The 23127-nt window shown below is 43.4% G+C and overlaps 5 protein-coding genes across 13 annotated transcripts; 2 read left to right on the top strand and 3 right to left on the bottom strand.

Annotated features, from left to right (window-relative positions):
* The first annotated feature begins 119 nt into the window (after window positions 1–119).
* LOC108114566 (phosphoglucomutase) lies at window positions 120–2790 on the top strand. Its single transcript, XM_017225616.1, has 4 exons — window positions 120–281; window positions 352–598; window positions 1252–2470; window positions 2529–2790. The coding sequence occupies exons 1-4, from the start codon at window positions 204–206 to the stop codon at window positions 2665–2667; spliced, it is 1683 nt and encodes a 560-aa protein (XP_017081105.1). The 5' UTR covers window positions 120–203; the 3' UTR covers window positions 2668–2790.
* LOC108114565 (WASH complex subunit homolog 5) lies at window positions 2745–6906 on the bottom strand. Its single transcript, XM_017225615.1, has 7 exons — window positions 6797–6906; window positions 6573–6712; window positions 6413–6515; window positions 4908–6353; window positions 3460–4841; window positions 3022–3393; window positions 2745–2954 (listed from the first exon to the last, which is right to left on the bottom strand). Exons 2-7 carry the CDS (start codon window positions 6692–6694, stop codon window positions 2801–2803), a joined length of 3579 nt encoding a protein of 1192 aa, XP_017081104.1. The 5' UTR covers window positions 6695–6712; window positions 6797–6906; the 3' UTR covers window positions 2745–2800.
* A 790-nt stretch (window positions 6907–7696) lies between these two features.
* On the bottom strand, window positions 7697–15867 carry LOC108114308 (transcription initiation factor TFIID subunit 4). 7 transcript variants are annotated; one of them, XM_017225213.2, is made up of 11 exons: window positions 15694–15867; window positions 14956–15175; window positions 14252–14760; window positions 13271–13432; window positions 12481–13074; window positions 10976–11533; window positions 10680–10907; window positions 9505–10398; window positions 9274–9447; window positions 9088–9213; window positions 7697–8994 (listed from the first exon to the last, which is right to left on the bottom strand). In XM_017225213.2, exons 3-11 carry the CDS (start codon window positions 14606–14608, stop codon window positions 8836–8838), a joined length of 3252 nt encoding a protein of 1083 aa, XP_017080702.1. In that variant the 5' UTR covers window positions 14609–14760; window positions 14956–15175; window positions 15694–15867; the 3' UTR covers window positions 7697–8835. The 7 variants fall into 7 exon arrangements, with proteins under 7 accessions (XP_017080702.1, XP_017080701.1, XP_017080703.1 ...); XM_017225212.2 differs by having other exon boundaries at window positions 14956–15186; XM_017225214.2 differs by lacking the exon at window positions 15694–15867 and having other exon boundaries at window positions 14375–14760; window positions 14956–15675.
* A 399-nt stretch (window positions 15868–16266) lies between these two features.
* LOC108114310 (zinc finger RNA-binding protein 2) lies at window positions 16267–22146 on the top strand. 3 transcript variants are annotated; one of them, XM_017225220.1, is made up of 6 exons: window positions 16312–16396; window positions 16628–16722; window positions 16821–18244; window positions 18633–19133; window positions 20936–21126; window positions 21210–22146. In XM_017225220.1, exons 3-6 carry the CDS (start codon window positions 16837–16839, stop codon window positions 21783–21785), a joined length of 2676 nt encoding a protein of 891 aa, XP_017080709.1. In that variant the 5' UTR covers window positions 16312–16396; window positions 16628–16722; window positions 16821–16836; the 3' UTR covers window positions 21786–22146. The 3 variants fall into 3 exon arrangements, 2 of the variants coding, with proteins under 2 accessions (XP_017080708.1, XP_017080709.1); XR_001772739.2 differs by lacking the exons at window positions 16628–16722; window positions 21210–22146 and adding an exon at window positions 19691–19881 and having other exon boundaries at window positions 16267–16396; window positions 20936–21041; XM_017225219.1 differs by lacking the exon at window positions 16628–16722 and having other exon boundaries at window positions 16301–16396.
* On the bottom strand, window positions 22107–23025 carry LOC108114311 (MRN complex-interacting protein). Its single transcript, XM_017225222.1, has 2 exons — window positions 22943–23025; window positions 22107–22879 (listed from the first exon to the last, which is right to left on the bottom strand). Exons 1-2 carry the CDS (start codon window positions 22988–22990, stop codon window positions 22445–22447), a joined length of 483 nt encoding a protein of 160 aa, XP_017080711.1. The 5' UTR covers window positions 22991–23025; the 3' UTR covers window positions 22107–22444.
* Between the last annotated feature and the right edge of the window lie 102 nt (window positions 23026–23127).

Here is a 23127-nt window from a genome sequence, read left to right on the forward strand (position 1 = left end):
CACACCCCCAAGTTCAAATTCTGTCTGACTAATGGCACGCAACGAAGATAGGGGTTATCTCGATCGCTGTGGCCGAACCGCTTTGGCTTATCAGTGGGAGGCGAATTTCGCTGTGCTGTGTTTGACACTCAATTTTCATCGCACGCAAACGCGGTTCATTCGTCCAGTTGGAATTCAGCCAGCAGCCGGAAAACTCCAGTGAAATGTCGCTAACGGTGGAAATTGTAGCCACAAAGCCCTACGAGGGTCAAAAGCCAGGAACCAGTGGATTGCGCAAAAAGGTGAGGTCTTAAAAAATATAAGAGCTCCCAATTTCATCTTCTAACTTGTGAAATGAATTTCCAAACGCAGGTTAAAGTTTTCACCCAACCGAACTACACGGAAAACTTTGTTCAAGCCATTTTGGAGGCCAATGGAGCTGCTTTGGTGGGCTCCACACTGGTAGTTGGTGGTGATGGACGTTTCTACTGTAAGGAGGCTGCCGAGCTGATTGTTCGTCTATCTGCTGCCAATGGGGTCTCCAAACTTCTTGTGGGTCAGAACGGTATCCTGTCCACCCCTGCTGTCTCTAGTCTGATCCGTCACAACAAGGCCTTGGGTGAGTTTTAATACAGAGAGCCTCCACTGTGCTCGTAAAGATTTTAATTGATAAGAGGCATCTTTATACAATCAACGGACTGCGAGCTGTTAAGTGACAGAGGTCCCTCAGGTCGAATAATAACTACAAATTGAATCGGTTAACAGAGACTTCGTTTGAATCGGTTAAAATCGTTTGAAGGACTTTGAGAAGGGTAGATTCTTAGTATTTTTAGTAAATCAAATTTGAAACATAAAAATATGGTCTAATGTTCAGTTTCAGTTTTTAGTTTTTAACTTCATAATATCTTACTAAACAATTAACTAACTAATTACTGATATGTGTCGTTGCCATTTAAAAATTCTTATCTATCAAACAAGCTTTGCGAATTTCATAATAAGGGAGCAGTTTTGCAGTGACGGTAAATTATTTGTAAAATGTAATTAAATTAAAAATAAGTTCATTTTCTTATATAATCTGAAAAAAGTAATTGTTTCGACTGGGTGTAATAAATTTTGTGAAAAGTTGTTTAAAAAGAAAATTCTTAGGACTAAGCTTAAATTTTAAAGGTTTATAGTTTTTAATAAAATTAAGTTACTTACTTAGCTTATACTATTTCCATTACACCAGATTATTTGCTTACTGATATATGTTTACCTTTTGTATTGGTTTAGGTGGCATTGTTCTGACTGCGTCCCACAACCCAGGTGGTCCCGAGAATGATTTTGGTATAAAATTCAACTGTGAGAACGGAGGACCTGCCCCCGATGCTTTCACTAACCACATTTACAAGATCACCACCGAGATCAAGGAGTACAAGCTGGTGCGCAATCTGCAGATTGACATCTCTAAAGTCGGTGTAACTTCCTTCGACATTTCCGGAAAACCTTTTACTGTGGAAGTGATCGATTCGGTGGCAAACTACGTTCGTCACATGGAGGAGATTTTCGACTTTGCCAAGCTGAAGGACTTTGTGAGTGGAAAGGCCACTGGAAAGCCCCTAAAGATGCGTATCGATGCGATGAACGGAGTTACTGGTTCCTATGTGCGGGAGATCTTCTTGAACCGCCTGGGTGCCACTGAATCCTCTGTGGTCCACACTACTCCGCTGCCGGATTTCGGTGGTCTGCATCCTGACCCGAATCTGACGTATGCCAAGGATTTGGTAGATACCGTAGCTCATGGTGACTATGATATCGGAGCAGCCTTCGATGGAGATGGTGACCGCAACATGATCATCGGCAGCAAGGCATTCTTTGTGACCCCCAGCGATTCGCTGGCAGTCATTGCGCATTACTTGGAGGCCATACCATACTTCCAGAAGAATGGTGTCCAAGGATTCGCCCGCAGTATGCCTACCGCATCCGCTGTGGATTTGGTAGGCAGGAAATTGGGTAAGGAGGTGTTTGAGGTTCCCACTGGATGGAAGTACTTCGGCAACCTCATGGACGCCGGAAGGTTGTGCCTGTGCGGAGAGGAGAGTTTCGGCACAGGCTCAAATCACATCCGTGAGAAGGATGGCATTTGGGCGGTTCTGGCATGGATCTCCGTGATGCAGCACACGGGAAAGGGCATCGAGGACATCTTAAAGCAACACTGGTCTGTGTATGGACGCAACTACTTTACCCGCTACGATTACGAAGAATGCGCCTCGGATCCTTGCAACGAGATGGTGTCCACCATGGAAAAGACTATTACTGCACCGGAGTTTGTTGGAAAGAGCTACTCCAGTGGAGGAAAAACGTACAAGGTTAAGGAGGCCGACAACTTTAGCTACACGGATCCAGTGGACAAGTCTGTGGCGACGAAACAGGGTCTGCGCATTGTCTTTGAGGATGGGAGCCGCATTGTGGTGCGTCTTAGTGGAACTGGAAGCTCGGGAGCCACCGTGCGGTAAGCTAGGATTAGATTTACTCAAAGTATTGCTTTAAGTAATCTACCTTTTTTTCAGTTTGTACATTGACTCTTATGAGAAGGAGAACGTTTTGGGTCAAGCTAGCGTGATGCTTAAGCCCTTGATCGACATCGCCCTGGAGATCTCTCAGCTGCCGAAGTTCACTGGTCGCAACGCACCCACCGTCATCACGTAAATAGTTCCTATCTCGAAAGGATCACTGAGATTACCAACCCATCCAACTACAATCTCCACTTGTACCTCAGCGAGGCATTTCCTTGTTATGTTTTCGGATTTATTAAAGTTTGTGTAGCCCAAACTGTTAGTCCTTACTTTACTGGTGTGGATAGATACTCGTACTCGCTGAGTATCATATTAGGAATACGCTGCTCCAGAACTCTCAGCGGCAATCGAGCAATTCTTATAAAGGCCAAGAGGAAGTGGAGAGTAGTAACAACTTCGGGACCCAGTATTTCCTTATCCCTAAAAATAGAGAACAAATCAACCCTAAGTATAAAAATATTTAAATGTCTTAAAAAAGTATACTTACACTAACTGAGCTTCAGAAACTGTCACCACGTACTGACTCATATAGGATATGTATAACATCTTTACGTTCCTATGGAACTGTTGTAGGATCGTTAGCAGACCCACTATGAAAGGCACATTATCAATGTTATCTTTGGCTGATTTTGGTAACAGACAATCTGTATTCGTGGAATGCTGCAAACGGCCCAAATGGGCTACGGTGAATAGGAAAAGAAACAGCGACATATTGTGAGTGTTCTTGGTGGCCAGAAACACCTGCTCCAAAGGTTCAAAGTTTCCCGTATAAAGCAGGGTTTCCTGCAGCTCAGTCAGCATGGCCACGCCATGTTCATCACAGAGATCCTTGCTAAGAGATAGTTCCAACAGAAGAGCCCTGTTGAAAGAAATTTGTAAAAAAAAAAATATTAGAAAACTTGCGAAGGCTTTTGATCAAACTTACTTATTTAGGGTATCAGCCGTGTTCTCCAGCAGCTTAGCATCACATTTGCTACTAAAGCTCAGCTCCCCTGCGATTTCCCGTCGGAGTAGCTGCTTCTGTCCAATGGACAATACCCAATCCAGTAGCGTTGGCCAAACCTTAAGCCACCTTTGGGTGTACGTTTGGTAATACTTCAACGGCTGTTTGGACACCTCCGGAGATGGAAAGTCTCGAGCCTCTAGCTCTCGAGTCAAACTGGCTAACGTATCCACCCACATACGGTCAGAGGTTAAGTTTCGCTGTAGCCTTTCCAAATTGCGCTTCAGCTCATCCGCCAACATATGGGCATACAGACGTTCCAATCCTACCATTCCTGCAGGAGCCAAAGCTTCTCGAAGTATCCGAAAGAATCCAGATCCTGCTAAGACTTCTTGGTGTGGAGCTTTCTTTTCATACCAGGTGCTCTTTAAGTCAAGGAAAATAGTATGTTTGGAATCTGTGCACCGCAGAATTTCGTGGGCTAGGCGACCAATAAAGTTGTTGGAGGGATCTCCCAGCAGCGGTGGGAAGTTAGGAATTGGAATGATCTGGCTCTGGTGCTCCGATTGCAATTCGTGCACCTTGTTGCGAAGGAAGGCGTTGCACTCCTTCTCCACATTGTAGTTGATGATGCGCTGCGATTCCTCTAGCAAGATCCGAAGTCCCTGAACTCTCAAATAGTCCTCAATATATTCAAAAGATCGACGATATCCTTCTATCGTTTTGGCAAGAGCTTGCAGTTTCTGTTGGAGAAGATGCACAGGAGATTTGCCTTTTTCAGGCGTAAAGATCAGACCTAGATTATAGGCATTGGCCAGGTGATTCACTAGCTCCTTACGAATCCCATCCTCTAGTAATTGCTTGGGATCCAATTCGATCACTCCCACTAGAGTTGTTTTCATCATGAGGATTCCTTTAGTGAAAACGGCGATGGAATTAGTAAGCTGAGCCACCTTGGCTCTTTCTTCGAATTGGGCATAATCCTTAAGGCGCTCCTTTTCTACTCGCGTGGGAAACTCTTTGATCACATTTGTCAACAGATGTATGATCCTTGCCAGAATGTTAAACATGGTCTCCGGAACGATTTGCAGGACACGTCGCAGAAAGTTAGCAAGCTCTGTACTATAGTAGTTAGACACGGAGGCCAGATCCTCGCTTCTGGCCTGATTGATCCGCATCAGTGGCACCTCCAGTGTGCTGGCTAACTTGAGGAACACCGCACGGATACCAATTACAGCCTGCGGCTGTCGTTTAATGTGATCCTGCATGAGGGGCGTGAAATCGCGTTGCATAAGGTGCCATGCGTAGCTAAAATCGGTGATCATCTGGATGTGGATTTCGATGTCTTCTTTCAGGTTGATTAACTAGAAAATTATATTATTATTTAATATATTAAAAGTACAGTTAGTACCTCGAGTTTACTGCCTTACCTGCGCCATCCTATTTAGCATTTCGCGTGTCTCCTGCAGTTGCTGCTTAACCAGCATGTTGGAATGAAGATTGTGATACTCTTGTACTTCATCTAATGCCTGCATGACCTGAATAATTAATCTTCCCGACTTTTGAGGCCTGCTCAACTCTAGTTTCTGAAGCCTTCCGGCCACTTCACCAAACCACTGCTGCAACTGAGGATTTGGATCGATTTTTGTTAAAGGTCTGGAGCCGGCAAAGGCTTCACTAAGCTCCTTCAGCCTTTGCATTGTTTCCTCCCTACTTTTCGTCCAGCGATTCTCTTTAGACTGCTGAATCTCCGTCAGATATTCCCTAACACTCAATTCCATTTGGCTGCAATTAAGCAACAGGTGGTAAAGCATGTTCCGATCGAATTGCAGTTCCTGGAGCACCATTTTTTGTATTTGTTCCGGTAGGGTAGCAGTATGAGCAAAGACGAAAACCTCTTTCGAAGTGTGCAGGCAAAACCAGCGCAGCAAGACATTGGATTGCCTCATCATCAGAATAATTTTGTTGGCGTGCTCTAGAACAAAGTTATCATTCAGGACTCCTTCTCGGGAAATCTCCTTGGTCTTTTGCAAGGTCTTTCCCAACTGCTCCTTTTGCTGCTGACAGAGAGCTTTTATTCCCGCGGGATTTATCACGTTTTCTATAGCAGATCTGGCGGCTTTAAAATCCAACCAGGCATCCACTAGATTAACAGTTATGCCCATGTACATAGATATAGTCCAATTGTCACAGAAGAATTTGTCCACAATCTCACGCATTTGGGAGCTTTGGGAATGGAGAACTTTTGGGCAGAAATACAAGCAAACATACAACATGGCCGCTTGAGTGGACAGAGCCGTTGAGCGATGTGCAGGATGTGGGTACAGGGTCAGCTGATTGTATATATCATCACATCGAAGACGTGCCACCACCAGATCGACAAAGTTCTCATCGAAGGGGAAGCGAGCGAAGAAGGCCTCGGGATATCTGGTAACAACGAGACTGGCAGCCGCAGCAGCTGCTTGTTTTCCACCCAAACTAAGCACTTTAGTGGCCTCCGTGGGATGGACATAGCCCGTAGACCGGAGAAGCAGGCATACATCATGTATATTACTTTCATCTCCGCTGGGTGTAGCATCTCCACCACTATAGCGATAGTAGGCGATTAGCAAGCGTTCCCTCACATCCCCCGGAAGATGGAAATCGAGCAGGAGGAGGATCACACCAAATAGGTAAAGGGATTCACAAAGTAGTTGCCTGCCTTCCTCCTCTTGGAGAACCGTCTCCAGTGTCTGCTGTATATAGTAGCCACTGTTTAGCTCTTCGATGTATTGCTTTAAATCCGACGCATAGTGATGGATACTCTGGAATGCTAGGTAAAATCGGGTGATAAGCGGAAGCTGGGCGCGTGCCTCGTCATCCAATTCGGTCAGTTCCTGGAAGAGATTAAGTTATTTTACCTAATGTTTGGGCAAGTATAACAATTCCTCTTTACCGGGCTCTGTTCGATCTTTTTCTCATGATCCTCGGCCACTTTAAAGTAGCTAAAATCCAAAATAATCTCACCATATTTTGCCTTATCTGCCTTGTTGTCCAGTCTGCGATGGGAGTGTCAACATAATAATCAATATTTTTAAGCAGTTAATGTGTTTTACCTATAAATACTAGGTACGTAGTCCTTAAGGCGAAGGATCTCCGCTATTATAGAATTGCCCACCGACACTATATTTAGCAGATTCTGGCCACAGGCGTTGTTTTCATCCAGGAACTCAGTCATTGTGCATTTTCTTGATCTCTGGAAGTGCAATTAATGTCATTTTGAAGAGAACTTATATTTTATAAAAAATATTTCTTTAATAAACAAAGCTAGTTTAATTACCCTAATTTACTCCATAAACGTATGTTTTCATTTTTTCCCTTTTGCAATCCAATCAGAGTTCTTGTGCACTAGTATGAACATTTCGATATATGACAAAAATACGTACTGAAATGGGGTCATACTAAACTGATTATATAGGATTGCCATGCATCTTGATATTTTTAGCGCCAAAGTTTAAATCGCTTGGGCTGATAACCATCTTTAAATATCTTTATTACCTTGAACATTACTACTTAATAAATCTTAAATAGAAACGAATTTCTCTATTCTGGACCTAACTTTGCTCAAAATATAACACAAAAACTTAAGATGATTTTCTAAGCCGAAGATTAGAATTATGGAAATAAGACAAAAAAGGTTTTTTTATCTATAAAAATTACTGAGTTCAATTAAAAATATAAGAGAGAAATCAGAACAAATATTAAAAAGTGGCCAATTTTTTTGGTGTTTCTGGTTGAATCCAAACGTAAATTTGGTTCTGTTTATTTTGTGTTAGATTTTCATTCTATGGGAGGAAGATTAATTAACATAATAAATGAATATAAAAATATCTATAAAATTAATTAATTCAACTACATAAATTTTAATGATTTAACTAGCTAAATAACTGAGATACCGTTACATATTTCATCCGTCATAAAAATAATAATTTGTATAAGAAAACACTGCGCACTTAAATAAATTCTGCATTTTTGCCCACTAAGAATTTGTGTGCTCAGTTAAATTTTTCTGAATTTTTTCTTTTATTTTTTGTTGTTACTTAATGTTAAAACATAATAATAATAATATATATATTCAGTTATATGCCTACTAAACTATGCGCTGTGTTTACGGTTGCGTCTGCCTGGTTTTTGTTTTTATCATATTAATTTAATGTACACACAAAGAATTGGTTTAGAATTGTTCTTTTTTGCTTAGTTATACTGAGTTCAATCAATTGTTATCAATTTATTTGTTATCATTTTTGTTTTGGGATTGTATTTTACAAGAATTATCTGGCTAATTGTATAAAATTTGTCTATTTTGTGTGTAGGCCGGGTCGGATTGGGTCGTTAAATATTCAGGGAGCCTAGTGTTTAAACCGTGTTTCATTATGGATGAACGAGCGCCACTAATAAAAACATATATTTTTTTTATTTCGGTGTGCTAAGATGTCTGCGTTCCCATCGCACCTAGCCATCGAGAGAATTCGTTAATTACGTTTGCGTTTACCTAGTTATCTATTAGAAAAATCGTAGCCTAGCATATATTTACAATTTGTTGGGTTTGTTGTGGTCTTGCCTAACGATTTGTTTCCGTTTATACAATATAAGTAATTAAAATTACATTTTTTGTTTAAACAACTAGAACTAATTCAATATATGTTTAAATGGATAAATTTCTGTTCTTCTGTTTTTGATGTGTTTTGTTTTAGATTTTTCTGAACGTGTTTCGATCTTGTGGTTTTAAAAACCAATAATCTGTAATTCGGTTTCGATTTCTTTTGTTTTCGCGCGCTTTTTACTTAATCTAGGAATTATGCTTCGTTTTCGTTTAACAAACTAAGCTAAATAATTAAATATTAATATTTATGTTTATATCGTTTAGATAAGGCCGTCAATGCAGTTGATGCAAACATTATGTTACAAATTACAAATCAAACGCCCGCTGACTGCGCGTTCTCTATACTTTTATATTCCTCTCTATTATTTTACTCTCTTCGTTTACTTTACGTTACTCTGGTTTTGTTTTTGGATTGGTTTGGTTTAAGTTTTACAGACAATTTATTGGGAAAAAATAAACGAGCTTTAAATTACGCTTAAAATCAAATACGATTAGGATTTATGGTTTAAGTTTGTAAATGTAATATAGAATTTAAATAGGGCCGCCTAACTAAATAGAAACAATAACATGGAGAGACGCGACGCAGTTAAATTTGAGGCTAAAATATATTGCAAATGGATGAAATCGTAAAGCTGAAAACACAACGACGACAACAGTCCACGGAGTAGGAGGATCATCGAGAAGAAGACGGTGCGAATGATGGGCAACAGCAGCGATCACTTGAGGTATGTCTTGAACAGCATGGAGCTGCGACAGAACTCTCGCTCTTGCTCCATGTAGAACAGCATATCGCGCAGGTTGACACGCTTAATGCGTGGCCGTAACGTCGTTGGCGCAGTTCCCGAGCCGCTCAGCACTCCGCCGCCACTTGAACCCTTTTTAAGAGAATACAACTGACTTATTAAACAATTCTGGGATTATGGCAGACTTATTCTCTAAATAATTAATAATGATTGCAATGTACATACCACTCCTGCACTGACCGCTTCGCCATCCAGTTTCAGCTTTTTCCGAGGTCCAATCGCCTGCAACGCCGTCAAATTGGCATCTCGTTGACGCAACTCCTCCATCTCGGCGCGTTGCATCTCCTTGGCCTAGACAAGAAGAGAAAGACGTAAGCAAATGGCTCCGGATAAGGGCGTTTGTGATCCTACCCTCGCCTTCATCTTGGCCTGCTCCGGATCCTCTACTCTCGATCGTGACTTGGCTGCTCGCAGCAGCATCTCTCGTTCCAGCTCCTCGTGTCGCTTTTGCTCCGCCTTGTCCAGCTCCTCGAGGAACTTGATCTGACCGCGAACATCCTTGGCGGGCTCGTAGCGTGGATCCAACTATGACATTTAAAATAATTATATGACTATTTTTTTTTAAATAACATTTTAACAAACCTTGATGACATCAATGCGGTGCTCCGCTATCACAGCCAACTTCTCCACAATGTTCTTTAATCGCTCCTGGCACGCGTGCGATATCAGAACGGCCACATCCTGCGACGGCTCGTCAAGGCCCGCCTCTGACGTAATGGCCCGTATCCGGGCTTGCAGTGCGGGCAGATTGAGAAACACCTCATCTTTACAGGATCGAATCTGCGTGCCGATATTTTCCGTGCACCCGAGAATTCGCTGCGACTCTTCCGCCAGGTTAACACCGCCCATAGCGGCTACATCGTTGATATCGTCGTCGCCGTACATCGAGGACATAGAGCTCTGCTGGAAAAACGAGTTGGCTGCTGATGCCGCTGCACCGCTCAAAGAATTCAACTTAGCGTCCATTTCCATGGCGTCACGTTTCTTTTTGCCAATCGTCTTGTTGATCGCAGGCGGAGGCCTCGCAATCGTCTTGGCACCAATCGGTGTGAGGGATGCATTGATCCGTTCCATGTGCGGCGGATGCAGCGACGGCGCCTTGATCTCCACCAGCTTCGCTTCGAAGTGATTGTTGTTGTGATTTAGCGAGTTTTGCATCTGCTCACGGGCTCGAAGAGCTTCTGGCGGAAGGTGAACCGTGGGTAGCGACGGTATCGGCAGCGATGTGGTCGAGGCGGAGTTTAGCGTGGATAAAACGGACAGCGTGGGCGTCGGCGGTGGTCCACCAGAGATGGCAGCCAGTGAGGGTGGGTGCAGGCTAGGCGTAATCGCTTTAATCTGCGTCTGACCCACCTTGACGGCAGTGAGTTTGTTCGCGGTAGGCGCGCTGTTCGGCGGACGGGTGGTGGCCCGGATCTGCACAGCTCCCGTGCGCTGCAGCTGCGCGTGCTGCGGGCCACGAATTTGCACAATATTCTGTAAGGAAATCGTGTTTTAGTTAAAAATTCAAGAATAACGAAAATTTTATTTTGAATTTGCAAGTTATCCCCAAGATACTTAAAACGATCCAGTCATTTTTGCCAACTCCGAGAACAAAGCCCATGACTGATAACTAGGAGCAGACAGGCTAAGAATAATCTATTTCTATTTAACTCATAAAATTGATTGAAAATATAAGAGGCCATTAATGTAATTTAAACAATAAAGTTAATGAGTAAAATTAAAAATTTCCAAAGACAATAAAAGTATTAACTTACCGCCTGTCCAGGCACCTGTAACGAAGGTATCTGGGTGCGAATTCCTCCTGTGTTGACAAGACGCGGGGCCGTGGGCAACCGAATATTTGGCGGCTGTTTTGATATCGTTGTGTGGCCAATGGTGGGTCGAGGTGCTCCCAAGGCATTTGGCGTTATCATACGCACCTGCGTCTGTCCAATGGTCGTTGTCTGGCTAGGACCAATCGGACGGATTTGCGCTTGGATTTTCTATACGAAAAACAAAATTATAGTTACAAATTGTACTTCCGTCGTTTAAGGCGTTCGTATAAACTTACAGGCAGCTGTTGAGAGAGTCCGGCCAGGCCGAGAACGTGCTGTGGTGGCGGTTTGATGCCTTCAATTACAAGCTCCTTGGTATAGAGAGCTTGCCTAAGCAGGGGCAAACTCTTTTTGAGGAATCCAATCAGACACGGCTGCGGGCTGGCGTTGAGCAAGCGCTCCAGGCGGTCACAAAACTCCTCGGGCTCCACATTCGCATTGACGAGCTCCTGGATGAGGGTGCGCACATTCTTTTCCACCGGTTTCGGTTCCCGTGTCGACAATTCGATTAAATTGGCTAGAAACTTGCGACACTTTTCTTTGGTATTGCCCTGCTGCGTCGTCGTCGCTGCCGTCGTACTGCTCACAGCCGTCGCCACTCCTCCCCCGGAGCTTACATTGTTCGCTTGTTGCTGAGACTGCTGGGCCGGTATCGTTTGGATCTGCGTAATCTGTGGCAGGTGCGGCGCCTGCGCATTCAATTGCGTCAGATGCGGCGGCTGCGATGAGTTCGCATAGCTGCTGGCCACCGAATTGACAATAATGTTGCTGGTTGCTGTCGTGTTGGTCATAGACTGCAGCGGAAGATAATAAATTAGTTATAGATACGTTTAAATAAAATATTATCATATATAGTAGTGCAAAATTAAGACCAAAAAGCGTTAGAATTAATTATTAAAAATATTGTATAGCAGAATAAAGATGATGATGGTTCTTTTTTTCAGGATGGGAGGGTTTAAGGGTCCTGGTCTCCAAATATGTGTGCAGGGGGCAGGGCTATGGTTGGGGCATGGATAATGAGATGAATTGGAAAAGTTTTTGTAAAATGCCCTAAGAAGCAAAGTTGATTTAATTAAAAAAAAAAAACTTTGTACTGAATCAATTAGTTAATTTACCATTTAAGCAGTTACTTTTAGTTAAATTTGTATATTTAAAAGCCAAGATAAATTTCTGTTAAAAAATATATTCTTAATACAATCGAACTAGGCCTTTTACGAAATTCAGATATTAATAGCGACCAAAAAGTATTTCGCAAAATTGGATCGGATAATGATGGAACTCTTAGAGTTTATTAAGTAAGCCTCGGTTTACTGCGTTATAATACACTGGATTTTGATTAGGAATATATTATTTAAGAAGGGGTTTCTCAGGAATAATACAACAGCCCAGCACACATCGTTGGTTAGCCCGGGGCAACCCGATACCTGGCCTGGAACAGCAACTCGTGGACAGCAAATATAACTAAATCGAATCGAAATAAGGAATATCGAAAATACAGACAGTTACACAACGCAGCATGCAGTACATTTGCATATATATATATTATATATGCAATCAATCAATATGAGAGTATTCTGGATAAATCAAAATGAAGTGTTCGAATGTGACGAACCAAACGGAACTGAAGCGTAGGCATAGTTATATATATATAAATAAGGTCAAATCCAAATGCATAACAGACAAAGGAGAACAGAGGAGAGAAGAGCAAAAAAAGGAGTATATCCTGCTGGCTTCTCTTTACGTTTTGCTTGATCTTTATGGTGGCTGCCACATTGGCGGCAGCTGCTGCAGCAGCAGCCGCAGCGGATGCCTGTTGCTGTTTATGTTGCTGCTGGGCCTTGAGATGTTGCTGCTGTTGGAGCTTCTGTTGCTGCTGTTGCTGGTTAGTAGCGGGTTTGTTGTTGTTGTTGGTAGTGGTGGTGGTGTTGGTGGTGGTGGTGGCATTGATATTACTATTATTATTATTATTGCTGGATGGGACTGTGGATGAAGTACGGACAATCGTTTTGCGCAGTGCAATGCTAGTGCTGGCGGTAGTGCTGGTTGCCTGTTGCTGCTGTTGCGATTGCTGTTGTTGTTGTTGCTGTTGCTGCTGATGTTGTTGTTGTTGTTGGTATCTACTTACAGCTGCAGCCGGCACAGTTTGCAGACGGATCTGTGTGGTTGTGGGATGGTTTGTGGTGCTTGTCGTGTTGCTGTTATTGCTGGTGTTGGTTATGGTCTGTGTAACCGTCGGCGGACCCGTCGTCGTGCCCACGCGCAACAGCTGGAATCCGTTATCCGTCTTGACCAGCAATGCAGGGGTCTGACCCGTGTTAAGTGAGCTTAAAGTTATCTAAAAGTAGAGAGAGAAGACAGAGATACTCGGTTTTCATCTGCTGGACCATGGTGTGTATGGTGTACGTGAATGGTGAACTGTGCACATGCGCATTTGTGAGAAGTGTGGTTGGGTTAAGGAGCTCTGTGAGTTAGTAGAGAAGAACCCACCACAACAACCATAGTAATAGCTTCCAAATATCGTTTACACTTACCGATGGACTCTGTGGTCTCACGCCCGCCATGTGGGAGTTGATCACCACACGACTGAGCGGGTTGGTGGGCACATTTTTCTGCTGTTGCTGCGATGGCGCCTGGTGACGCATGCCCACCACCACGCCCGCTGGCAGCATTGAGTTTAGCATCGGCTGACCGGCCTGAGAAATACATAAGATTGTCATTAGTAAATCAATCGATCGTTAGCTTATCTCATCATACAATTCAAAGTCTATTTGGAACAGAGAAAGTAATGAGAGGGGTTGGGGGATTCTAAGTTGGCGTATAACATGCAGCAGTTGGCGTTAAACGCGCTTTGGAAGACCCCAAAAAATGTGAACTTAAGTTGTTTAACCGATTCTTGTTGTGCTGACCAAATTTTAAATCGTGTGTGATCTACTAGTTGTTTTCTATGAAGCGAGTATTAAAAGCAATAGTTCTACAAATATAATGGTTTGGTTTTTATTCTATAAAATAAGCTAAGATTTGGTCTGGTGCTTGCGTAAAAAATATGGTTTTACAGGATTTGATTAGGAATTAGGAAATAAGGATGTTGCTCTTATAATACACAAAATAATATTTGAACTATTATTTTTTGAATAGCATTTGAATTTTTCAAAATAAATTATAGGTAATTCAATTTGAACCTAATCTGTATAAGTTATTTCAGACTTCAAGGATATTATCAAGTATTAGGGAGGATGTGTATTGACATAAGAATGTTTTTGAAATTGGGAGATTGATGATCAAGCTTGGGCTTCACCCCATTTGGGTAAGGATATGGGATTTTTAAACAGCAGAGATAGCCATAAATGAAAGCGTAAAAAAATAAAGGATACAACCAAATTGTGTGCGGTCACTACTATCCGATTCGAGCGAGGAGTTAAGGAATGTTCGGATGAGGATCAGAATTGGACGAGTGATACGCCCTACTTGCGATCGCCTAGCGCCCGAAGTGGGTTTAGCTTTAATGTGGATACCTGATTGATGGTCTTGGTCATGGTTACGATTCCTGCTGGTGCACTTGAGACTAGACCCGCCGGCAGGGTTACAGCATGGTGGTTGGATTTAATAACTAGGGTTTGTGTTTGGGTGGCACCTACGGATTGCGTCTGCTGTTGCTGTTGCGCCTGCTGCTGCTGTACATGATGAACTTGCTGCAGTCCTTGATGCTGACCACCGATCCCCGCCTGGATGGTCTTGATGGTGGTGGTATTAGGCAACTGGGCCGTTGATATAACGGCGCCGGGATTGCCGGCTATGTTGATGGTGCCATTGGGAAGGGGCTGGCTGGTGAACGTGATGCGGTTGCCGGCAGCTGTCTGGCTGGTGTTCATCGTGCTGTATGTAGTGTTTTGTTTATGTTTTTGGCGAGTGTGTTCTTTTAACTTCTGTGTGGTGTGGGCGAGTGATCCTGTTCCGATCAACTAGTTGCACACATCCTGTGGTAATGTTGGTGTCTATGCATGCTTTGCGCTCCAGAAGTGAACTGCAAGGCAAGGGATGACACTTTAAGTATTTATACGATAATCGAGTCGAGAGGGTGGTGGATAACCAGGTAGGCGGATGAAGGAGCTGTTGCTACCTGTCCGCCGGTTACCTGATGACAACCGATAAACATAAGCCATAAACCAGGTGTTGGACGTGAAACACCTGGATTCGGCTCACAGGTAATAGAATTCACCTTGGCCAAGCGGGTGCTCCGCTGACTTGGTGCTGCTGCGCTGGCTCACTCGCACTCGCCTTCGCCTTTCTCCTGGCGCATCCGTCGTCGCGTGTGTGTTATCTTGCTAATTCGCTGCCTTTTGTTTGCTTCTCTATCCCCTTTATACACTTTTTCGATCGGCGGTTTTTCCTGCGCACACACACACACGCGCGCGCTCGCACGGACTGATTGTTGAGCACTGGAAGAATGCTTTATTTTGATTATTTTGATGTACAAAAAATTTGGCAGCGACGGTGCCAGAACGCCGCCATTTTCACGAATGCGCGTGCAAAGCGAAAATCGAGGGATGTAGGTGTTGCCAGATGGCGGGCAAAAACACGTAACCAATGATCTGGCAATACTAAACGTTTATGCAGGCGACTAGTTCGTAGTTTTTGCTAATACAGCAATTTAAAAAGTTAAACTAAAAAGTGAAACTCCATATCCAGTATTTTTTTTTACTTGAAAATGTTAATATTTTCTTAGGCACTGAAAAATATTTAAGCAAAAAAAAAACTTGACTACTGCATGCCTCCAGTGGCAATATGGAGCATCGTGACAACCGTAGTATTAGTAATTTCAACTTTAGCGGCCAGCGGGTGGTGGCATAAACCACGTCCGTGTATGTTCTTCTGTATGTGTGTGTTTCAGTATCAGTTTTGTACAGCCTGCATATGTCGGGGGCAATTTTCAAGGGCCTTCGGCCTATGCACTCACTTCAATTCATTTTGCGTTCAAACTTGGTGCACTGGGTCGCATTTTAAACGATTTCCCGTTGCGTTTCTCTGGCGATTTTGCCGAAAACCGAGTAAATATTGTTTACGGACCGCCGAGGTTCGGACGAGTGTGTGTGCAGTGTGACCGTTCTGAAGAGGATCAGGAATATGGCCGACCTATACGCGTTACACCGAGAAATATACTAAAAATATTAACGGTGACTTTGAATTAGGTTTCCGATATTACAAACTATCGATGTATTGCATTAAATTTCTTCAATATTAACAGCTGGATCATATAAACAAACTATCGATATGCACTAGTAAAATTATATCTCCTGTTTTGATTTGGCGGTTATCAAATACAAAAAAAAACTTTTTTTTTGGATTTTTATTATATTTGTTTTAATATATATGGATAATAATTCTGGCACCTTCATTATATATCCAAGGTATAGGTTCGCGGAAAAGCTTCAGGTGCTGTACGATTTTAAGAATAAAAACAAAAATACAAATATACAACATGTTAATTTAAGAGATAACCTTTCAGGATCTTCTAGCTCATCTCGTGTAAAAAGTAGACATTTAGTGAAGTTTCAGGGTTGGCCGACAAAATTTGGTTTTACAGTCGTTACAGTGTCTGGTAACATTGTTTCTACCGGCGCATATAGAAGAGAAGGAAATTTTCATTTGACTGAATTGAGGTAATTAAAATTACAATAACCGTATTTTAAGCATGTGCAACTTGGTCCAAAAGAGCCATTGGAAACGGGTTAAGCGCGCGTGCTTACATGCATGTTGACCAAGCACGGGAAAAGTGCGTTCAAGGTGGAAGGGTAAAAATCGATATAGAAAAGCAAAAGAAAAATTGACGGGAAAATGGAGGGGGTGCTCCTTTTGAACATGACGTGACTAAGACCACTTTGCCTTTACAGCTATAAACAGGCTATTACGCGGAAAGCACATATAAATTCCCGAATAAATCCGCATTCGAAGTCGCATAAATATTGACAGTCGGTCTATAGCTAATGTAAGTGGAGCGCTAAGTGGTGGGGGAGAACAAAAATGCAAATGCAAATGGTAAACCGCAAACAGATTGTCAAACAAATTCGATTTTCGTAATTGCAGCACACCGACGACGACAATGGCCAACAACAACTACGCCGGGTTCAACTACGGCGGCACCCAGTACAATACGGGCCAGGTATCGTACCCGGCGGTAACCAATGCCACCTACGCGAATGCGGCCGCCTATCAAAACGCTGCTGTAGCTGCCGGACAGGGTGGTTACGGCGGAGCAGCCGGAGCGGGCGCGGGCGCCTCCTCGGGCCCAGGGGCGGGGGGTTACGGTGGCTACGGAGACTACCGGAGTGCCATGCAATCGTACGATGCCACCAAAACATTCTATCAGCAATCGTCAGCCAGCTACAACGCCTCCGGTTCGACAGCTTCGGTCAGTAAGACGCACTACTCGGCTCCGCCAGTCAAGAATCAGGTTAAGGGCAAGATGGATAAATCGAATGGTGGTCCCAAACCTCCCAGCTCGGCTCCTCCGGCAGGAAACAATTACAGCGGCTACGATACGGCCCTTTACAATGCTGCCAGCATGTATGTTGCCCAGCAACATCAGGGCAATCCAAACCAAAAGCCAAATGGTGGTGCCAATAACTGGTACCAGCGTAAAATGGGACCCGCCATTCCGGGGGCTCCAGCTTTAAGGGGTATGCGTCCCAAGGCACCGCCACGCCCGCAGCAGCTGCACTACTGCGAGGTGTGCAAGATCTCTTGTGCCGGACCTCAGACCTATCGTGAGCATCTTGAGGGACAGAAGCATAAGAAACGCGAGGCTTCACTAAAGATGTCCGCGAGTGCCACCAGCACCACACAGAATCGTGGAAACAACTACCACTGCGAGCTGTGCGATGTGACCTGCACCGGCACGGATGCATATGCCGCCCATGTGCGCGGAGCTAAGCATCAGAAAGTTGTGAAACTGCATCAGAAGCTGGGTAAACCAATACCCTCGGAGGAGCCCAAAAAGATGGGCAAGATTAATTTTGTGCCCGCTGCTGCTGGCGCTGGTGGATCTGCAGGAGCTGCTGGTGCCAACAAGACCGAAGGCAGCGCGACCGAGAGCGATGCAGCTGGAGATCTTGATGATAATCTGGACGATTCGCTGGGAGAGAATACGGACAACATAAAGCCGGTTGGCGGCGAGTATATCGAAGAGGTCAAGGACGAGGAGGGCAAGATACTAAGTTTCAACTGCAAGCTATGCGACTGCAAATTTAACGACCCCAATGCCAAAGAAATGCACATGAAGGGCCGCCGTCATCGCTTGCAGTACAAGCGCAAGGTGCAGCCCGATCTGGTAGTAGATTTCAAGCCCACTCCTCGCCAGCGTCGTTTGGCCGAGGCCCGTGCAAACCGGGCCATGATGTCCTCTCATCGCGGCGGCGAAGATCACGAAGGAAATTATTGGGAGGAGCAACGCAACCGTCAGTATAACGAGGAGTATGACTACAACAACTGGATGTCGCGGAGCTTTGGAGGTGAGTTCATGCACAATGTTGGGGTTGGTCAGTGCACCAGTTTAAAACCACCCCTTTGTGAACACAAGTATTTATTAGGCACAAGCACGTTCAATTACGTAACACTACTGCAGGATTCTAAGCGTAATATAAAAGTTAATTTAAAAGAAGAAAATTAAAAAGCAGCATAAATAATTAATGAAATAAGTGCACACAAATTGAGAGATAATAACAAGGAGGTACATCTAAATGAAATCCAGTTAAACTTTTAAACGCCCTATACCTATAATGAAATCTGTTATGAAAGTATTATTGCAGCTGATTCCAGATACCTAATAGCAATTGGACTATAAAATGGGATCATGGTTGATTATTCTGAGCACAAATATTTTTCAAATTATTTTTGCAGGTGCCCAGCGTTTTGGTCGAATGGGAAATGGACCGCCACCGCACTTTGGCATGATGCCCGGTGGAAATGTGCGCCGCCCGGAGAGCACCGATGATCGACATGCCATTGCTCGTCATGCTGAGATCTATCCCAAAGAGGAGGAACTACAGACCATTCAGCGGATTGTCTCGCACACAGAGCGGGCTCTGAAATTGGTCTCCGATGCCTTGGCCGAACAGCCCAACGATGCTGGAGCGGCTAATAAGAAGGATAAAACCGACAAGCCATCGGAAAAAGATGGACGTGACAACCAGATATTTTCGTTCCACAAGGATGCCGACAATGGTGGCAACGTAGTTCGAATTCTCAAGGGAGTTATGCGTGTGGGCTACCTGGCCAAGGGGCTGCTACTTCATGGTGATAATGCCGTCGAGCTGGTCGTCCTTTGTGCGGAGAAGCCAACGGCTGGTCTGTTGCAGCGCGTGGCCAATGTACTGCCCGACAAACTCAAGGAGGTGGCAGGTAAGTGTGTTTAACCGGCTGTCATAGTAGTTATTGCATAGCACTATTCTTAAATGATATTTCGGTTGTCCTATTGAGAGGAACAGATGAAAACTTTTTCCAGAGAAATGGCTTGAGTGATATATGCGGCTAAAAGCATCACTGAATCATGATCAAAACAAAAATAAATGAACACGTTCTTAGCTTGGCCAATTTCACACTGACCAGTGCAGGTGAATTTGGCCAAATTGGAAGCGGATAGTTAAATAAAACTCGTTAAAAAACAAAAAAAAAAAAGAACGAATTTCGGAGCGCTGAAGATGCAAGATGAACGCAAGTCACGATCCGTTCACATTCGCTATTCATTACGTTCACATTCGACGGGCAATTTGTGTGGAAAAAGTCAGCAAAATAAATCAAATTTAATTAAATAAAATTATTGTACATAGAAACTAGGACAACTTGAGTTGAGCCCTGTTGTTGCGGTGGATATAGATTGCCACGCCAGCCAAACCGCGCCCAACGCCCCAGCCAACATAGCAACTAATTGCGAATAAAAACGTATTTGCCGTTTTCAGCTTCTCTCTCTGCAGGATAAGTTTCGAGCCTCGAGCCTTAGCCTAGAAGCTCTGTGAGTCTAGAGTCTAGAGTGTGTCGTTCAGTTAGCCAGCTGTAGCTGTAGCTCAGCCCTCCCAGGTTGCTCCTCCTCCCGATCGGCTGCTGCTGCTCCGCTCCACTCCAATCCAATCACCGCCAGCGGATCGTCACGGTAACAAGCGCGGACTCGGTGCCACAAGTCCAGCCTCCTGCAGTCTGATGTGGTGTGGTGTCCTCGATGAAACAATCAAAACTCTTAACCAACTGAAATTTGAACCAAAGGAATATATTTATACAAAGTTTGCGCGCAATCCATTCGAAATTCCCTCGAATTAAACTTTGTGTAAATAAAGTCCTTTGATGGCCTGGCCAAGAAGTTGAACAACACAACAACACGCCAAGAAGCAATGCGGTTGATCCACACACGAGACGCGATTGCCATATGCAAATGCAAGTGCTTGAGCCAAAATTGCAGCGCCGATGTGGCGCCTCATCTCTCACTCGAAACCAAGCAAATATATTTATACTCAATAATCTCGTATACATATATATGTCCAAGCGGCCGAATTGTGTGTATCAAGCTTGATTGTCCAATATATAAAATATATATATCTATCTATATATATAAATGCAAAAAAAAATTGAGACCGAAATTTGCGTTGCGCACGGTGAATATGGAGAATACTGAACGAGACGTCTGCTCAACGTTTACCGCAGCCATAAATTTCGTTCAATATTTTAATGCAAATAACTAACCAACAAACAAAGAAAAAAGATAATTCCATTAAATAATTCAAGTCGAAATTCAATAAAATACAGAAGTGCGCGCTCTAAGTGGAATTGCAACGGGTGGATGACGCCGAGTCCGATTCTCGAGCTTGCAATTCCGTTTACGAGACCCCAAACGGAGATACCGATCCCAGCACGCAAGTCGAACGAATCTCCTGTTTGCTGGGAACCGAGCGAATACGAGGATACGTGGGAAGAAACAAACATTATTCGTGCTATTCATACCGTGCATCAAGTCCCCATTTGAACAATACAATTGTTGCTAATCACTATTTTACAATGTATATACATACGTGCATTTTTCGGGCCTACACTGGAATTTTATTTCACCCACAATGTTTGTCTCTTTTTCCAAGTCGATCTAGTATTTCAATTTTTTTGATCCTCCTTTTAAGACGCCCGTGTGAAAAATTCTTTCTTTGCTTTCTCGATTTCAGGCGAAATTCCGGTAAATTATCGTGTAGAGGTAAACGCTGAAGAGGCTGCCCTTATTGTACTGGATGAGGCTGTCTCGGTTAAGATAACCCTCACTTCGCCTTTGCTGCGCGATACCAATCCAGCAGAGGTTTCCACCAGCGAGGATGGCGAAGGCGATGCTGAATTCTTGGCTCGTGAGCCGTGCCTTCGTGTAAGTAGCCATAATTACATAATGATAAACTCATTTTCACATTTTTTCAAAAAGGTACAACTAAAAATTAATATTATTTGCAGGCTTTGGCTGACTTGCGACATGCCAAGTGGTTCCAGGCTCGCGCTACAGGACTGCAGTCATGCGTTATGGTGATTCGCATCCTCAGAGATCTGTGCCAGCGCGTGGCCTCCTGGCAGGCATTGCCTCAATGGTCCTTGGAGCTCCTCGTAGAGAAGGTGATCTCGTCGGCTGGTTTCCCCATTTCGCCTGGGGACTGTATGCGACGCATCATGGAGGCTTTATCTTCGGGCTTTTTGATCAACGGACCTGGTCTGCTGGATCCATGCGAAAAAGACCCTACCGACGCTCTACTCGAATTGACGAAACAGGAACGCGAGGATCTCACTGTGTCGGCACAGCTGTTCCTGCGGTACATTGCCTTCCGCCAGATCTACAAGGTGCTCGGCATGGAGCCCCTTCCGGCCATGAAATTTCCAATGCGCCCGTGGCGGGTCAACCGCAAGCGACGCAGGTCGTCGGGAAAGGCGGGTGGTACCCCCGGCGGGGAGACAGAGTCCAATGACATCGACGAGACAGGCTCCGATGAAAAGGTGGCCAAGAAGGAGGGCGCCGGTGGCACTGGGGGCAGCACTTAAGCTGCGGAAATAGTTTATATACACGTAGTCGGCTACTAATATTACAATTTCTCTCAAGATAAACGCTTGTCCAAGCGCCACTTAACTATAACCCACACTTATCTCTAAACGAGTATTTAAACCAATTGGGGCATAAGGAGCTATGCATGTCCAACATGTTGCCCGATTGGTTATTAGTAAACCCCCTATACACAAACTTTAACTTACAATAATTAGCGGACTATACAACTTGTATTTTTCTAGCATTAGTGCAACGGATGACAATGTATTCAGTTTAGATATGTGAACATTTGGTCCTCCCTTGATTTAAACACATAAAACTACCAAAACGAAGCGGATTTTAATAAAACGTATAAAAGAACTTTAACGATCAAATTATTTTTATAAAAATAAAAAAGGGTTTATTGGCCTGATCATCAAATTTTTGAATTATTAAAAGATTTTAATTCGTCTGAAAACTCATACTTTTAACGACGTATATAACATTGATTAATTTTAAAAATTACAAATTTGGGTATTTAAATTGGCATTCAATTCCAATTGAATATCATATAATATATAAATAAATATAAATAAATTATTTTTTTTTATAAACGGATTTGTCGTCTAAACATATGATATATTCGGAATATTTTTTTAATATGTGCATATGTAGATCTTTACAAAAAACCATTCCATTTTGATTCAGAGCACAGTTTTTTGCACTCTTTTGGCTTAATTTTAAAATAGCGTTTTGATACTCTTTTATTCGAGTTGATCAGGAGCCCTTCGTGCAGTTCCTTATTGTCGATTCCCAGAGATTGTGGAGTTGTTTTAGTGGTTTCATCCACATAACTGGCCCATTTATTTGTTTCCTTCTTAGGTAATGTGTTTTCCTGTTTTTCGCAGTTTTCCTTGCTATGCTCCAATTTTTCTCGCGCTGTGATAAATAGATCTTCCATTCGCCTTTCCTCTCTTATTCCACGCACCAAATTCATTTGCTGCACCTGATTTCGGCATTCGGCTGATGAACCCCGAAAGAATTCTTTAAGAAAATCTTGCCTTTCCCGGCAAATTTTACACTGCCATTTTTTTGTTTTCTTTACAAAATCCACCTGCATAATTGGAAAAGTATTTACTAAATACGAGAATTTTATTCATGTTATGCGTTCTTTCACCTGGTACATTTTGCATTTCAAGCATTGTATTACACGAAATTCCGACATTTTTAAGCCGGGAGAAAAATCAGAACGCAATTGAAATGGCCAGGGATGGAAAACGATATGAGGACTCAGAAGTAGAAACTAAAAATTTACTTTGACTAATCTGGAATTAAATAAATGTAGCATATTCAGCTTAAAGG

This window comes from Drosophila eugracilis, unplaced genomic scaffold (genome assembly GCF_018153835.1).
Source record: "Drosophila eugracilis isolate 14026-0451.02 unplaced genomic scaffold, ASM1815383v1 contig_2154, whole genome shotgun sequence".
Classification (NCBI taxonomy): domain Eukaryota; kingdom Metazoa; phylum Arthropoda; class Insecta; order Diptera; family Drosophilidae; genus Drosophila; species Drosophila eugracilis.